Source organism: Oratosquilla oratoria, chromosome 7 (assembly GCF_046742065.1).
Source record: "Oratosquilla oratoria isolate Oo_2021 chromosome 7, ASM4674206v1, whole genome shotgun sequence".
Classification (NCBI taxonomy): Eukaryota; Metazoa; Arthropoda; class Malacostraca; order Stomatopoda; family Squillidae; genus Oratosquilla; species Oratosquilla oratoria.
The window spans coordinates 84,866,551-84,885,829 of record NC_134783.1 but is presented as its reverse complement, the minus strand read 5'-3'; the positions used below and the strand labels follow the sequence as shown (position 1 = coordinate 84,885,829).

The window sequence follows — 19,279 nt, the reverse complement described above, 5'->3', positions numbered from 1 at the left end:
TTTGTAATCCTTATATTACTACCATACACTAACATACATACAGTACTACCTCTCATTAACACACATTAATTAGCTGTGTTTGCGGTGTTTTCGCTGTCTTTTCGGTGCTGTTGTTTAGTGCTGTGCAATCACTATGCCACCCAAAAACCACTCCAAATCAATGGATTATTCACATCAACGGACACCGTTACCCCCCCTTTTGGTCCGTTAATGAGAGGTAGCACTGTATACCAAAAGGCCTCTGCCCCCTTATAAGGGAGGTGGCCAGTCAAGACATGCACCCACTATTCACCCATTTCTTTTCCCTATTATCTTAGCTCATTATGGATGAAAAGGCATCCATATACATAAAAGCAGCAGAACAGAGTGGAAACAAAGTATTAGAACAATTCAACTTAAAAATATCAAATTCCTGCAACCACCCCCGAAGTAATGCAGCATCTCCAAAGCAGGGCCAGACAGCCAAAGCTGGTTCACCCCAACACATTGCATGGCAACCCTCCCCCTTTGTCTATTCATTAGTAATATGATAAACCAAGAAGAAATCCCTTCAGGCCATATCAATATATCATCCATTCATAATTACGCTCCATTCATACACGTCTCTTGCATTCTCCCTTACCTGCTCTACAGATATTCCTTTTACCCAGTGCCCCCTTCACCCATCCATCAATCTCATCCTCAGTCTTCTCCATCTGCCTCCCACACTCATTTTGCTAGTTTTATCTCACTCATTCTTTCCATATATCCAAACCATCCCAGTATTCTTTAATCAACCCTATCTAACAACTTCCTTTTCACCCCTGCCTTCCATCTCACTTCCTCATTTCTTACTCTATCCATGTTTGTAACCCCCAGCATACTTCATAAACATTTCATCTCAAACACGTATGAATTCCTCCTCTCTGCCTCCTTTATATTCCAAGTCTCTGTCCCATACATCATCATCAGCACAATCACTTCTTCCTTCTTTCAGTTTATCTACTTAATGTGGGTAGCTATTACATGCAAATGGGGTCACAGTTTTTTCTGTAGCCTCTTAGAATGTCTTCTGCTTGATTTCTGGATGGTGGCTCTATTCAAAGCTGGAAAATGGCCATATCAAAGGCCTCTAAATTTTTCTCTACATATTGTGTATTGTTGCTAATTTGCTTTTTTGTAGTTTTTTAGTGTTCTTTTGTATGTACAGTTTATTTTATAGACCACTTGCCAATAAAGGTTACCATAGGGTGAGCACATTGTTATGTCTGGGGATGTTTGTTAGTTATAATGAGGAGGTTGTTAAATGGTGTGATTGCAGGAGTTTATTATGTTTAAGTTGGGGAGTTGTTCTAGTATTTTGTGTCCTCTCTGATCTGCTGATTATGTGTTATGTCAGAATGGATGATGTGCATTCAGATCACCTGCCAGTATGTGATTTGTTATTGAGTTGAGAGGTTGAAGTTGAAGAAGCAGTATGGGAGGAATTTATGAATACCACTAGAACTATGAGGAAACTGGAAATCTTTCTTTACATTTACAACCTTGGAGTGAAAACAAACACACACACATGTACACTGTCAACCATTGAATTTTCAATTATCTAACATGCCCCAAGTCCAATGGCAGTCAGATAAGGAACTTCGCTGTAAAATCTTACATTTCAATTGACAATATTTAATATACAGAACATTACCACAGGAAATTAGCAATTACCAGAAATATTTTGTCTAAATAAATTAAAACTGTATAGGTTTCTGTATAGATTCCTTTGTAATTTATTCTTATATTTCAGCATCAATGTAAATATTAGGTTACAGACCTTACAAGGAAACAAAAGTAAATAAATAACACCTTACAATTAATGTTCTCGAGTCATTTCACAAATAAATCTACAAGATAAAATCTAAGTGCACATTTGCAGAAGACTAGATCTACTTTTCAACAAAACACCATAATAAAACTACACAAAAACGTACCTTATAGATATCTGTAAGATGATGATGAGGAAAGTGTAAGGGGCTGACAAATTGGTGTACATAGTTGCTCCTCATTCCAAGTTTGTAAAGAGACTCTGCTACGAATCTTGCTACATAGTTTTTTCCTCCTCCTGTCCAGCCATGGAAACTCATAACCAATGCCTGGAATATAAAACAATTACAAACCACAAACATTAATAAGAATATTTGATCCAAAAGAAGAAGGAAAGGGCAGATGCTGGATCCCTGCCCACAGGTAAGATTTTGGTAGTAGATGACAGTCAAGTGAGGTATTTAGACAGGGTCTTTTGCGACAAAGATAGGAAACATAGGACGGAGGGGTGTTTCCCCGGCGCGGGCATAGATGTTAGAGATAGGATTGAAGAGTGTCTAGTAGGGGAAGGAAAGGACCCAGTACAGTAAAAGCTCTTTTATCCGTTATTCTCGTATCCGGCTCCTTCTTATAACCGGTATATTATTCCCGAGGAAATAACAATTTTGTATAAAAATGTAAAAATTCGAAAAAATAAAATTTAAAATTCCCGCACCACTCCCGCCGCCGCCAGAGGTAGCGCGCATCTTTCCTGCCATCTCCCACAAATCCCGCCGCTCCGTCAGGCCCAGTGCCCACTGTAATAAGACACCTGATGTTAAGCGTGCGACTGTATATTAGCAACTCTCTCAACACACAAACACATACCGACAGCAAACAAAGGAGCGCACTTCCAGGAACTCGCTGCAGCGAGGTGGCGAGCGCTGCACCGATGCATGCGCAAACAAGCCTCACAACACGTGTACATGAGTCATGCCCACGCAGCGCCAGTGAGACGAGAGTGAGCTAACCCGCCTCCCCCAGCTGCACACCACACCCACTCCTCTCAGTTTTGCACGTGTGTTCATACAGTGCAGTCATTCCAAGCCATTTCATCATGCCAAAGGTAGTCAACAAGCGGAAGCGTGTGGTGCTTACTCTCCAGCAGAAGGTGGAAATCTGCAAGCGCTTGAATAAAGGAGAGAACAGGAAGCTACTAATGGAAGAGTTTAACATTGGTTCGTCGACTATATACATCAAGGACCAAAGCCAGAAGTTACGGGACTTCATCAAGGAAACACACTCCCCCAAAGCTGCCGAGAAACACTGCACCCTACAACAAAAACGTGTGGACACTTTAGACAAGGTGCTGTATGAGTGGTTCTGCCTGAAGCGGTCAGAAGGAGCAGCGATATTGGACCCGATTCTTCGAGAAAAAGCTAAGGACTTTGCCACGAAGATGGAGATTGAAGATACGTGTCAGTTCTCTGAAGGGTGGCTACACAAATTCAAGATTCGCCATGGAATATGCAAACTTGATGTGTCAGGGGAGTCAAAATCTGCAGATCAACCTTCTGCTGAGGAATTCATAGACAGGTACGTTCATTAACGTTTGCCGTCATGGCAAAGATAAAGAAAGATTCACATCTCTATTTTTTAGCGTATGTTACATGGATGCATTCTAATCTTCTTTCCCTCTCTGATAGTGAAGAGGAAGATGACCCACAGCCAAGAGTAACGTGGAAGGATGCCGCTAAAGGATTGGCAACATTTATCAAGTTTGCAGAGCAGTGCACCTACATGGGGACTCACGACATGATGTCTCTTCATTGTCTTCAAAATGAATTTTTAATGCAGAGAGACAAACATTCTAAACAAAGACATATGTGATTTCATGAAAATAAATAAAGATAAATAAATATGAATATACATACATACATACATATACCAAGGCTTTTTCCCCCTTCCAAGGGAGGTAGCCAAAAAGGGAAAGGCATAAAAACACTCCCACCCATTTCACCCCCAAATACACTCCACACCCCTCCCACCCTTCCTCTCATCTGAGCACCTCCTGGATGACGGGTCATCCCTGCACCCCGCCCACCGCCCTGGGTCAGAAGCAGTGTCGCAAGACACAGTACATCCACAGCAAGGCCGCTTCATTTAATCGGCGACCCCCCCTCTCCGTCCCCCTTTGCATATAAGGAGAGGACGGGGAGAAATCCCTTCGGGCTGCGTCAAAATTTACTCACACATACTACCCCACCCCCCACCCCCCGCCCATTCCTCCTCATGCAATCACAACATCATCCATATACAACCATTCTCCACTCACCTCTGTCTTCCGTCCTCTCCCTTCCTTCCTCAACAGACATTCCCCTCTTCCCCAAAGCGCCCTTCACCCCATCCATCCACCTCATCCTAGGACGTCCCCTCATGTTCACTCCCTCCACATCTGCCTTCCATACCTCTTTTACTAGTCTTTCTTCACTCATTCTTTCCATGTGTCCAAACCATCCTAATATTCTTTCATCAACCCTCTCTCCCAAATCCTTTTTCACCCCTGTTCTCCTCCTCACCTCCTCATTTCTCACTCTATCTAGCCTAGTAACCCCCGCCATACTTCTCAGACACCTCATCTCAAACACATTCAAACTCCTTCTCTCTTCTTCTCTTATGTTCCACGTTTCTGCCCCATACAGTGCTGTTGGCACAATCACTCCTTCATACAGTCTCCTCTTCGCATCCATTCCCAAATGTCTATTTCTCATTACACTCTTTAAACCACCAAGGCATTTACTCGCTTCTCTCAATCTACATTCTACCTCCACCTTCACTCCACCTTTTCCTGCTACACTTGCACCCAAGTATCTAAAACTATCCACTTCCTCCAGTCGCTCTCCCTTAATGCTCACTTCCAGTCTACTGCCACTTTCACCCCTTGTACATCTCATCACCTTACTTTTACCCACATTTATCTTTAGTTTTCTTCTATCACATACTCTCCCAAACTCTGCCACCAGCTTCCTCAATCCCTCCTCTGACCCTGCCACAAGCGCAGTGTCGTCCGCAAACAACAGCTGGCTCACCTCCCACTTTTCTCCATTTTCTTTAACCATCTCCAATCCCTGACTCACTACCCTAGCATTCACCTCTCGCACCACCCCATCCATGTATAAGTTGAACAGCCAGGGCGACATAACGCATCCTTGACGAAGTCCCACCTTTACTTCAAACCACTCACTCTCTCCATTTCCAATCCTAACACATGCTCTACTACTCACATAAAAAACTCTTGACAGCTCCCAAAAGCTTTCCTCCTATCCCATAAATCTGCATAACCTCCCACAGTGCCTTTCTGTCTACCCTATCATAAGCCTTTTCCAGATCCATAAAAGCCCAAAAAACATCCTTCCCCTTTCCTATAGCTTTCTCACATATCTGTCTTACCACAAAGATCTGATCTACACAACCTCTACCCGTCCTAAAACCACACTGTTCTTCACCAATTACTCCTTCTGTTCCTCTCCTAATCCTCTCAATTAAGATTCTCCCATAAGCCTTCCCTACTACACTCAACAGGCTAATCCCTCTGAAATTACTACATTCACACTTGTCCCCTTTTCCCTTGTAAAGAGGAACTATACAGGCACTACTCCAGTCCTCCGGTACTCTACCCTCTCTCCAGCAAACATTAAATAATCTCACCAACCAGTCCACCATCACTGAACCTCCCTTTTTCAGACATTCTGCATGACATCCATCCAACAAAAGTGAACAACAAAAGTGAAGCCATTGAATGAATTTAATTTAAGTACTCTATGAATGAAGGCAATAAATGTATTTTTTTAATATTCCTTCTCGTAACCGGGATTTCCCCTTTCCGGCACATCTTTGGTCCCACTTGTGCCAGTTAAAAGAGCTTATACTGTAGTTTGCTTGAGTGCCGGAGGAAATGATATAGGTAAGTTAGGGAGTGAGGAATTATTTGCGCGGTACCGGGATGCGCTAGACAAGATTAGAAATAGGGGAGGTGTTCCTGTTATATGTGGAATCCTTCCGAGGCATAGAGTTGGAGCCATGTGGCATTCCAGGGCTATTGCAATGAATTGCAGGCTGGCAAAACATTGTAAGGCCAATGGATGGGCATTTGTCGACACCTGGGACCACTTTTATGGTAAGAATCACCTATACACAAGGGATGGAGTGCACTTGTCTCCCAGAGGATTTCAGCTCCTTGCTGAATCCCTTGAGCGAGAAGTACGCATCCTACAGGGTTTTTTTGGGTAGATTACGTGGGAGTAGGGGGGGAAGTATCGGAATATAGTTTAGGCAATAGAAGCAACTTAGACAAGGACTGTGTAAAGAATCACCAACGCAGGTAGAGGGAAGATAAACTAAAAGTTTACTATACAAATAGCAGGAGCATAATTAACAAAATTGATTTGCTGCAAGGTAAAGCATGAGCAGAAAATTTCGATATTATAGCTATTACTGAATCCTGGATCAACATGGCTGATAAATATTTCCTTCCAGAAATCAAAATAGAAGGATGTAAGTTTTTTCATAAGGATAGGGTTGGCAGGAATGGGGGTGTAGCACTTTTCGTTAAAAATGCATTAAACTGTATTATCAAAAATTCGATTAAGGAAGAGGACTGTACAGAATCTATTTGGGTAGAGATTATAGGCAAGAATAAGAAAGTAATTATTGGCATCTTGTACAGACCTCATAACCTCAGCATTGAGCAGACTGATCCCCTGATCCATGAAATTCACAGAGCGTCCCAGTACAAAAACGTTGTGATCATGGGAGATTTTAATTATAGAAACATTGACTGGGAAACTTTAATAGATCATGAAGCGAAGAAATTCCTAGATGTGGTGCAGGATAATTTCCTAAAACAAGTGATTACCGATCCTACGAGGGGACAAAATACCCTGGACTTAATTTTCACAAATAATGAGCACCAAATTAGCAGCGTAATAGTGGGAGATAGTCTTGGCTCTAGCGATCATCAAGAAATAAGATTTAATGTTATTTGGGAAAAATTAAAAAGTACGAATAACGTTCAAGTACCAAACTTCAGGAAAGCAAACTTTGACAATATAAAACCTATTTGAAATTGAATACGAAATGTCATATGGATGTTTCGAACATTCTTGGTTCTCGGAGCGGGGCTGGGAGTGAGGTCTGAGTCACGGAGGGTAATATGCATACCTTAGGTCAGGTCATTTGGGGGCGAGGGCCCAACAGTCAGGTCAGCGATTTAAAAGAAATGTATAGCAATCTAACTGATCTAATTATTAATGCACAAAACACATTTATCCCCCTAAAGCCAATACGGAAAAATAGTAATACTCCCAAATGGATGATGGACAGATTGAAACATGAGATCGGAATGAAAAGAGGACTTTATGTAAAAATAAAAAACGGGGAATCACACCTTAGATCAAGATATAACAAAATGGCTAAGCTGGTTAAAAGGAATACACGTTCAACGAAACGTAATTATGAAATCAAGCTTGCCAGTCAAGCAAAATCCAACCCAAAGGGTTTCTTTCACCTCTATAGAACAAAAAATAAAGAAAGAATGGGACCAATTAAAAACAATGAAAATGTCATGATAGAATCGGAGGAAAACACGAGTGAGGAGTTTAACAATTATTTTCTATCGGCGTTTACTAATGAGAGATTAGATAAAGTACCTGACTGCGATCCGGTTTTCAGGGGGATGGGGAGGGTGGTCTGCCTAATATCAGCATTAGTAAAGAAGAAGTAGTCAAGCAGATTGACGGACTTGGAGCTTCAAAATCTCCGGGTCCAGACGAAATCTTTCCAAGAATGCTTAAGGAGTGTAAATTTGAAATCTGCGACCAGTTAACTGAAATATTCAATAAATCGGTAGACACTGGTTTTGTTCCATCTGCTTGGAGGCAGGCAAACGTTGTCCCTGTTTTTAAGAAGGGAGATAGATCGTCTATATGCAACTACAGGCCAATCAGTTTGACATCGGTTATAGGAAAAATGCTTGAATCAATAATAGTAAACAGACTCAGAGAACACATTGAAGGGCATAATTTAATTCGTGATTCACAGCATGGTTTCTCCAAGGGTAAGTCATGTGTGACTAACCTTCTATCCTTTTACACTAAAGTATATAAGGCATCAGATAACAATGAAAATTACAATGTTATTTACCTTGACTTTAGCAAAGCGTTCGACAAGGTGCCACACCAGAGACTACTAAATAAAATCAAAGCCCATGGCAAAAGAGGAAAAGTGTTAGAATGGATTAGAGCTTGGATTAGTAACAGAAAACAGCAGGTCACCATAAATGGAATAAAATCTAGGTGGGGCAATGTTACTAGTGGGGTCCCCCAGGGCTCGGTTTTGGGTCCCTTATTGTTCATTATGTACATAAACGACTTAGACGATGGGATAAATAGTGATGTTAGTAAGTTTGCGAACGACACTAAAATAGGACGCCTAATTAGGTCAGGAGACGACGCCCAGATTCTGCAGGATGATCTTAATAAATTGTTAACATGGTCGGTGAAATGGCAAATGAACTTCAATATCTCTAAGTGTAGTGTGTTAAATGTAGGGCTACACAACCCCGAAAATAGATACAACTTAGATAACACGTTTTTAGAAAAATCTGAGTGCGAGAGGGACTTGGGAGTTCTGGTGAGTCCGGACCTTAAAACCAGGAAGCAGTGCATTAGCGCCAGAAATAAAGTTAACAGAGCATTAGGCTTCATTACTAGGACGGTAACGAATAGAAGTGCAGAAGTAATTATTAACCCCTTCCATACGGTGCCGCACACGTAGGCGTCATGGGGAGCGAGTGTATTCGCGAGGCTGCCATATCGGCGTCTTGATTATATTTATTGTAGTCGCCCCCTCCATAATGACATTCTTTCTAATTCTTTTGTAATCGCATTTTCTATGGTTATCAAAATTCACGGGTGAAGAGAGAACGATCGATATAAGCGGTGACTATATTTTATGATGCGAGTATTATTACGACACGTCATACGGCTGGCATTGGCTGCTGCCACCGAGATCTAAGTCCATGACGCCTACGTGTGCGGCACCGTATGGAAGGGGTTAAACTCTATCTAGCGATAGTTAGACCCATCCTTGACTATGCGGTACAGTTTTGGTCTCCGTCCTACAAAATGGACATCAATTCACTAGAATCAGTACAGAGAAGGATGACCAAAATGATACATGGACTCAGAAATTTGCCTTACGAAGAGAGGCTTAGGCACCTAAACTTACACTCTCTGGAAAGACACAGAGTGCGGGGTGATCTAATAGAAGTGTTCAAAAGGATCAAAGGCTTATAACAAGGGTAACACAAACAAAGTCATCATAATAAAACAACAGGGCAGGACTCGCAGTAATGGGTATAAACTGGACAAATTTAGATTTAAGAAGGAAATAGGCAAGAATTTGTTTACTAATAGGGTGGTTGATGAATGGAATAAACTTAGTAACCATGTAGTGAGCGCTGAAACTATCAGTTGTTTTAAAAAACTATTAGACAACATTATGGATGGGGAAGACAGGTGGTGATAGATACGGAGCTGCCTAGTGTAGGCCTCTTGCAGTCTCCTTTATTCTTATGTTCTTATACATGTTCTCCATTATGAAAACTGCACTATTTCTCTTCTAACACCTCCTCTGATCTCCTCATTATCCTTTGTATCAAATTTCTGGTATGCTCATTAACTAGACACCCTTACTATTTATTTTACTTTCCTCCTTAATTATATTCAGACTCACTCTTGTTCCACTGCTTTCTTATATTTCAATATTATCATTCACTGCATCCTCCACTTCTTTTTCACTATATGCAATCAATTTTGGGGATGGTTCAAGGAGGGAGTCACAAAGTGTGCAAAGATGGTGTGTGGAACAAGAAGGACAGGAGGAAACAGAAGGAAGGGTAGTGAATGGTGGGATGAGGAAACAAAGAAGGTTGTAGAAGAGAAGAAGCGAGCTTTCACAGATTGGTTACAAAATAGGACGAGGGAGTCTTTTGAGAGGTACAAAGAAAAGAAAAGAGAAGTAAAGCACATGGTAAAGGAGGCAAAGAGGAGAGCAGATGTGAAATGGGGTAAGAGTATGACAGAAAATTTTGAAAGTAATAATAAGATGTTTTGGAAGGAAATTAAGAGAGGAAGAGGAGGCAAATCAAGTAGAGAAGAAAAGGTAAAAGGTGTAGATGGAGAGATGATAATGGAAGAGAAGGCAGTAAGGGGAAGATGGGCAGAATATTTTAGGGAGTTGCTTAATGTGAAGGAGGATTGGGAGGGAAAGATAGTTGCAGTGGGAAATGCTAAGAAAATGACCGTGTTGAGTGAGGAAAATGGAGGAGAAATAAGGAAGGATGAAGTGAAGGCAGTTGTTAAGATGATGAAAGCAGGGAAAGCACCTGGTCTGGATGGATGCCATGCAGAATGTCTAAAAAAAAAAAAAAAAAAGGAGGTACAGTGATGGTGGACTGGCTGGTGAGGTTATTTAATGTTTGCTGGAGAGATGGTAGAGTGCTGGAGGACAGGAGGAGTGCATGTATAGTTCCACTTTACAAGGGAAAAGGGGACATGTGTGAGTGTAGTAGTTTCAGAGGGATTAGCTTGTTAAGTGTAGTTGGGAAGGCTTATGGGAGGATCTTGATTGAGAGGATTAGGAGAGGAAGAGAGGGAGTAATTGGTGAGGAACAGTGTGGATTTAGGATGGGTAGAGGTTGTGTAGATCAGATTTTTGTGGTAAGACAGATATGTGAGAAAGCTATAGGAAAGGGGAAGGATGTTTTTTGGACTTTTATGGATCTGGAAAAGGCTTATGACAGACTACAGGAAGGCATTATGGGAGGTTTTGCGGATATACGGGATAGGAGGAAAGCTTCTAGGAGCTGTCAAGAGTTTTTATGAGTGTAGTAGAGCATGTGTCAGGATAAGAAATGGAGAGTGAGTGGTTCGAGGTAAAAGTGGGACTTCGTCAGGGATGCATTATGTCGCCCTGGCTGTTCAACTTATACATGGATGGGGTGGTGCGAGAGGTAAATGCAAGGGTGGTGGGTCAGGGATTGGAGATGGTTAAAGAAAATAGAGAAAAGTGGGAGGTGAGCCAGCTGTTGTTTGCTGACGACACTGCGCTTGTGGCAGGATCGGAGGAGGGATTGAGGAAGTTGATGACAGAGTTTGGGAGAGTTTGTGAAAGAAGAAAGCTGAAGATAAATGTGGGTAAAAGTAAGGTGATTTGATATACAAGGTGTGAAAGTGGCAGCAGACTGGAAGTGAGCATTAAGGGAGAGACCTGTAAGAGACCTCGGGCAACGGATTGACTAATTACAACCCCAAATATTCAAATGCTTCAGTCTCTCAAGTATCCTCCATCACACTTATTTTCAACAAATTCAAAATCTAACATTCTAAAATTAATATTGATCTAACTCCTAATAAATCCACTTTCATATCCACAATCCTACTGAAATAAAACTCAAATCACCAAATAATTACCAAATATAAGGGTAGTACATGACAGTGACATAATGAAATTATAAAAATTACATTGCTTGAAAAAGCAGGAATAAATATTACTGCATTCCCTTCATATGACAGTTAAATATAAAACCATACTACAAAAAATAACTTCATGACTAGTTTTACCTTCTTTGGTTCACTAGTGGATAGGTGTCCCCTCAAAGCACGATGAACAACTTTCTTCACTAAATGTTGTCCATATAACTTTATTTTTAGATTTTGGGAGAGAGCTGAAATGAAAAAGTATTGTGTTAATATTGTATACCTTTTACTTGACTATGAATAATATCAATGATACCAACAGATTGAAAAAAGTGAAAATATTCTGAATACACAAGCTTTCTACAGTTTCTGCCAGTTTAATTTTAAATTTTGGCTGGAGTTTCTGGATGGAATGAACTTGAGGGGATGGCCGAAGATGAGATGGATGGATGGGATGAAAAGGGCATTGAGCAAGAGGTAAATATCTGTTGAGCAAGGTAGAGAGTAGGCAGGAGATAGGGGTGAGTGGAGAATGGCTATGTATTTTACCTAGTTGTAATATACGGGAGGGGAGCTATGCTCGTGGTGACCCGTCTTTGTATCTCTCCGCATCAAGTTTTATCTTAAAATCTTGTATAGTGTTTGCACATACTGTTTTGTTGTCTAATTTGTTCCATGTATTAATCGCTCTGTGTGGGAAACTGTTCCTTTTCAAGTTTTTTCTATAACTATATTTTTTTAGTTTTTTTCCGTGTCCTCTCGTTTTACCGTTGTCCCACACTAACAGGTCGTTCCTGTCTAAAACTTCCATTCCTTTCATTATTCTGTAGATAGCCAGCAAATCTCCTCTTTCTCTTCTTTGTTCCAGAGTTGATAGGTTCAGTTTGGATAGTCTCTGCTTATATGTTAGTTTGGCGAGAGTTGGTGCTAGTTTGGTTGTCTCTCTTTGTAATCTTTCTAGTTTCTTAATATTCTTTTTGGTACTGGGTGTCCAAAGTGATGCTGCGTACTCAAGTCTTGGTCTTATTAGTGTAGTTAGTATTTTCTTTATCATTTCTTCATCTATATAAGTAAATGCCACTTTGATTGACCTCAATAAATTGTAGGTTTCTCCAAATATTTTATTTATATGCTTATCAGGTTTCATGTCCTTTCCAATCATCACTCCAAGATCTTTTTCAGAGTTTGCTTTTTTTATTTTTTCTTCTCCAATTCTGTAATCTTTTGATATTCTGTTTTTACTCTTTCCAAATTCCATTATACTGCATTTCTTTATATTAAATTTCACTTCCCATTTTTGAGTCCAATTCCATATCGTGTCCAGATCTTGTTGCAATGAGTTGCAGTCCTCTTCCATTTTTACCTTCTTATATAGGTGATACTGTGATGCAAGGAAGGGAGGGGGCAGGTGGATGGGAAGGGAGTGGTTATGTGTAAATGACATTTTGAAACAGCCCAAAGCTCCCCATCTTCTCTTTTTATGCATGAGGGTACGGAGGGGTTAATCGATTAAGTGAAGCAGCCTTGCTGTGGATGTGTGTCTAGCTGTATAGCTTCTGACCCAGGGCAGTGGGCGGGATACAGTGATGATCCGTCATCTATGAGGAGCTGAGAGAAAAGAAAGGGTAGTGGATGGGAGTGGAATGGGTAGGAATGAAATGGGTGGGAGTGGGTACATGCCTTTCAACTTGGCTACCACCCTTGTTAGGGGGAAAAAGCCTTTGGTATATGGCACAGAATTTTTGGTTTACAGAACTTTGGAATAGGTGAAGTGAACAGAATGAAATTAGTTCCTCAGAGAGAGGTCTTGGAAAATGTCATATGATCCAAGACCTAGTGCATGACTGCATTCATGTCACCATCAAACTTTAACCCCTTCACTCCGGGCCAAAATCACACGTCTGGCAGCATTAGCTAACAGACGTGCGATGTTGCGTCATAATACTCGCATTATAAAAAATAAAGTCACTGCTGTATTGCTCGTTCTCTTTCACCCATGAATTTTGATAACCATAGAAAATATGATGAAACCAGTTTACAAAGTATGGGGGTCACACAGGTACAACTACAATAAATATAATCAAGACGCCAACATCGGCATCCTCGCGTACCCACTTGCTCCTCATGACGCCTACGTAGGCATCATCGTATGGAAGGGGTTAAAAAAAAATAGTCTACTAACACAATACTAATATTCCAAAATGACATGAGCAGAACTTCCAGATTATCAAAAGGCTCCTCCATGCAAGAGAATAACACCATTAATAATAGACTTGCAATTGTTATCAACAAAGTCAAGGATTGTCTACAAGGTATATGCCATGAAGTACCAAGGAATCAAGATATATATATATATATATATATATATATATATATATATATATATATATATATATATATATATATATATATAATAATGATGATGAGAATAATAATAATAATATTAATAATAATAATAATAATGATAATAATAATAATAATAAGTTTATTTGGCAAAGAATCAACATATATGAAGTGCAGATAATGACAAGAACACATAGTTCGAAATAATAATTATAATTGCCGAGGATAACACAAAATACCATGTAAGCTTATATATAAGACTTATTGCAGTTTTCAAGTAAACACAACCATAAACCTGAAGAACAGTGAGGACCTACATGGACTGGATCAGCTAAGTAGTAGTTTTGAACATGGTTTTGGGGTCTGAAAAGAGTGCACTGACATTATAACTTAATCTTCCTGAAGCTCCCAAGAATAGTGGAAATAAGGAGATTTTCAAGAAAAAGAAAAAAAAATGGAGACCCTCTTTTTTTTGTTGTCACTTGTAATATACATAGCTTGAAAACAATTCATGCCTTAATCAACAACTAATGTAAACCAATCAGTGTGAAACTAATCCTCTCCCATACTGGTAGATTTTTTATTAATCTCACAGCTCTGTTCATATGTGCTGCAACTTTTTCAGAAAATAATTAATACAGAGTAATAGAGCAAATTACAACAGCCTAATTTAATGATTACATGGTTGGGCACAAGCACTTCAATGATCTTTTCATTAAGATATCTATTGACAACAACAATATTTCAAGTTGAATGAAGTTGTTCTTACTACTTGGTCGATTTGATATTTCAATGACAAATTACAATAAATATTCATTCCAAGGTCTATGACTATGTTTGCAACCATTTATACAAAGTATAGCATTAGCATGCCTCCTCCAAGTCATTAATATTTTCTGCTATTAGGCATTTCGTTTTTTCATTCAACTTTAACCATTCAGTTTTCATTCATAATCCATTCTACAATATACTGTTCAATTAACTCTCAGTATAGTTACTGTCTCCAAATGACAAACGGAAACAAGTATCATCAACATTATAATTTCTATAGGCCTCCACCACGTGTTTTGCCATTTTTTCTATCTTAGATCCACTCACTTCATCAATTACACTAACTTTTCTCAAATGAACATCTTCCATAAATATATGGTTTTAATTATATAGTTCTTTGGCTGCATAATGATGTATATACTTCCCTATGTCATCCACATAAACAATGATGGTGGAGGAAGCCCAGTACTCTTAGAAATTAGTTGCACATTATGGCAAAACAATATGTTCTTCAACCCTACTAATGCTAAACATGGCACACTAAATCAATAACACCACTAACAATGGGGTTATTTTGGTCATGTTTTTCTATAAAGTTCACTCATGATTACACCTACCTAGGTGAGGGGATGGGGGGGTGAATATGAGTAATTTGCAGTGAAAACCAATACCAGATTTGCATGAATCACACTACAAATAATTTATTTCTGTTCTTTATTTAGATGTAGACCTCTGTGGAAATTCTACCTCATCAGCAAACCAGTTTGAATTCTACACCATGTCTCTAGCAGAGATGACAACTCAATGGTACAAATACAAAGCAGAATGGGACCCAACACACTACCCTGGGGAACTCCTAGTTTCCTCATAGGAGAAACTGATCCACCTATTTTGACACAATAGTTTCAATTTTCAAAACAACGTCATATAGCATAACGCATCACCTTCAATCCTAATATTTACACAATCCATTTGGACCAATTCAGTGGCTATTGCCAGTAACCTGGGTCAGTGGGAATGATTGTAAACTTATTTTGCACTTGACTGATACATTTTCAAGTAACCTTAATCTACTGGGCCAGTACACACATTATATGACTAACAAACCACTGACACCTTGCATACATAATGTAGGCACATGTACATAGTGATTTTCTTTTTAAGATATTGAAAAATAGCACTGCAGCTGTAGTTTGCTTAATAGCACTGCAGCTGTAGTTTGCTTAAGTTTAAACACTAAATTTTGAAACCTTTATATTCTAGGCACCTTGTATGACCATGGCAATGTTAACCCCCAATAGTGGGGAGGGTTACGAGGCTCACAGAAAATATTGGATAATAAAGGGAATAAATGAAGAAAAATAGATGAATAGAACTTCACCTATCAATGCAAAGTATCCTCAGGTGAGAACTGAGTTGTCCATAGAATTGGTGCCCAATTTGAATGTAAATTACCAGTCCATGATTGGCTGGCAGAGTTATTTAGGGAAACTAAAAATATTCATAGGTGCTAAGATGGGAGGGAGGGTGGAGGGGAGTGGAGTGTATTTAGGGATGGAATGGGTGGGAATGATTTTATGCCTTTTTCTTTTTGGCTACCTCCCTTGTAAGAGGGAAAAAGCCTTGGTATATGTATGTATGTAAATTTTTAGAAGTGCACACCTATGCAATATAGTAACAGAAAATTATTAATCTTGTAAATTATAATACATCAACGTAATATGGGATTTTCATTGTGGAAATCAATAAGAAAAAAGTTCCTAAAACAAATATATTAATGAACAAAGTCGTGGTAGTTGAAGGATACGCCATGTTTGTTTTGACAGATGCCGAGGTCGAAGAAATGAAATGATAAGTTAATTTATTCTAACCTAACTAACTAACCTATGTAGCCTAACCTATATTTAGTAATTCAGTAACTCAAATTCTAAAGGCCATCCGGGTCATTGCCATGGATAATGACTGTTTATCAATGTACCATGGGCAATTAACAGATGACAGCAGAACCCTGTGTTCTCTCAAAAAGTCCAAGGAAGCCCTCCTGTCTTTGTAACAGTGCTTATTAACATCACCTGGAGTTGGAGAACACCTGGTCCACAACATGAAAGCCATCGTCTAATTGACAGTGAGTGGATTGGACAGATGACAACATGGTGTCTGGACTGTATGATGTATCCTAGCAGCTTCGTTCGTTAGTAGATTTGCTTGTGGCAATTTTTTTTTTTTCTGCCAAGAAAATTGCAATCATGTTCATGTTCATAATTTACAGAGTTAATACCAGATATTTAATTTTCTAATGCTATATCGCATAGGTGTGCACAACTAAAATACCTATTCATAATGAAAAAATAACCACTTACGCAAAAAATATACATGAATACAATTATAATACTATAAAGCCACTATATACCATAAGACTCCTTGGTAAGGAAAGACAGTAAATGAAACAAGGTTTTATTCCAGTCATTGCACACACTTTTCACTTCTTTGAATTTGAAAGATCAATTATTTTATGGAATGGTTACATTAGGTTAGGTTAGAAGCTACTGGACACTGTACCATTAAGTTTCATGTTAAATATCTGTGCTTGCATAATTCTGGAATTTGACCAGAAATATGTGCTGAGATATGCTGGGTTGAGGTTAGGTTGGATTAAGCAGTAGAAGGGACTTTCATAATTGTTAAGAATATATATACACAAAATCAAGGGTTCCTAACCTGTCATATTTGGTCTTGTCCATTCCGTATTTGGATAACAGCATTCATATGCAACACATTTGATTCTTTCTAGGCCTGCGTAGATGGCAGCTGCAAGTCCAGTTGCTCCTGCAGCGCCCAAACCCAATGTGATTGACCCACTGCCATATCCAATTTGACTAATTAGAAGACACATGCATACGAAGACTCGTGATATCTTCATAATTGCAATGCAGGCTTTCAATGATCGATTTTCTACTATTTCATGCAATGTTGAACAGTGTCGACTTGCTGTACACTCATTAACATCAAGACTGCATTCAATTATTGAATAAAAGAATACTTAAGTTTTTTCAAAACGCCTGACGTTACAATTTCAAATAAGATTCAGACTCAATCATCGTCCGCTTGATCATCCACGATCAGGTGTTAACACTCGACTCATTCAAAAAGATAAACGCGCCTTTGTTGTTGTTTCATAGATGTCGCCAAAATCGCATAAGAATATAAGAACAAAGGGAATGCAAGAGACCATAACGCCTACACTAAGCAATTCTATGTCCATTATCACCTGTCATCCCAATCCATAATGTTGTCTAACCATTTATTTAATAAACTAATAGTTTCAGCGCTTACCACATGGTTACTAAGTCTATTCTATTCGTTGACCAACCTTTTAGTAAACCAATTCTTGCATATTTCCTTCTTAAATCTAAATTTATCCAGTTTAAATCCATTATGGCGAGTCCTACACTGTTGCAATACTATGATGACCTTTTTTGAATTCCCTTTCTAAAGCCATTGATCCACTAAATTAGATCACTCCGCAGGCCAGCACTCTCGGTCTTTCCTAATACTGCAAGTTAAAGTGCTTAAGCCTCTCTTCGTAAGATAAATTTCTGAACCCATGCATCATTTTGGTCATTCTCCTCTGTACTGATTCTAGTAAATCGATGTCCATCCTATGAGACAGACAAAAAATCTGTACCGCATAGTAAAGGATGGGTCTAACTAACGCTAGAGTTCGACAATAACCTCTGCACTTCTATTCGTAACCGTCCTAGCAATGGAACCTAATGTTCTGTAAGCTTTATTCCTGGCGCTAATGCAGTTTCCTGGATTTAAGGTCAAGACTCACTAGAACTCCCATGTCTCTCTCGCACTCAGTTTTCTCTAAGACCGTGTTACCTAAGCTATATCTATATTCGGGGTTGTGTAGCCCTACGTACGAGTACGTTTAACACGCTGCACTTTGAGATATTGAAGTTTATTTGCCATTTCACCGACCATGTGAACAATTTGTTAATATCATCCTGCAGAATCTCGTCGTCGTCTCCTGGTCTAATTAGGTGTCCAAATTTAGTGTCGCTCGCAAACTTACTAACATCACCATAAATCCCACTGTAGATTACAATACAAAGCATCGTAGCTCTCATTTCTATGGTAATTGAAATATTATAAATGACAAGGCAAAGGCAAATAAAAAAAAACCATTCTACTCATATAAGTAGACGATTTTCTTTTTTATTATCATTTACTTTTTTATTGTGCCCGCCCGGACCTCAACTTTGCGGCAATCCGGAACAGTTCACATTTAAATTCAAGAGGCAATGTCCACGTTATGCGACTATTGAGAACTTGGGAGTGATGATGCCCGAAGGAGATCAGGGATGAAGAGCACCCCTCGAATCTAGGCAGCGCCAGGGGGAGAGTGGCATGGTGTGCCTTCAAAAAGCTGAGAGTTGCTTCAGTGGGGATTCTAGGGAATACAATGAGGTGCCACATGGGCACGACAATTGGTATTCCCAATTACACTGATTTACCTGGTTTCATTTGATGCAAGGCTACTTCCATCATTAAGGAAACAATCTTTAGTTGCAGATATTTCTAAGATGGTGTGGTGATGTGGCACTGGTCAAAACCAGACTGGCCGTCACAAAACTCGAGCTAGGCCTATATACTTGCCGAAGTTAGCAAGACGTCTCGGCCAGCTCCAGTCAGTAGCCTATAAGAAACTCGAGAAAGCTCTCCAGGGACCTCGCTGAGCCACCAGCCTCCTAAAGGACGGCGTCTTACCGAGACAAGCGGGCTTACACCTTAGGCAAATACACGCGGTTCCCAAGTCATGCAATTCTCTGCTTTCAGAGTTGTACTTGGAA

General features: G+C 39.6%; 1 protein-coding gene across 3 annotated transcripts in view; it reads right to left on the bottom strand.

The window, feature by feature from the left end:
* The window catches only part of LOC143027248 (torsin-1A-like), a 57,953-nt gene extending 40,367 nt beyond the window's left edge, over positions 1-17,586 (bottom strand). Inside the window, exons 1-3 of one of the 3 annotated variants that reach the window (XM_076188535.1) lie at positions 17,142-17,586; positions 11,454-11,557; positions 1,959-2,120 (exon numbers count right to left, since the gene is read on the bottom strand). In XM_076188535.1, coding sequence (XP_076044650.1) covers positions 1,959-2,120; positions 11,454-11,557; positions 17,142-17,343 — 468 coding nt within the window. In that variant the 5' untranslated portion in view covers positions 17,344-17,586. Of the gene's footprint in view, positions 1-1,958; positions 2,121-11,453; positions 11,558-16,495; positions 16,551-17,141 lie in introns of those variants that run through there. The other 2 variants (XM_076188537.1, XM_076188538.1) reach the window with 2 other exon arrangements.
* Positions 17,587-19,279: the final 1,693 nt, after the last annotated feature.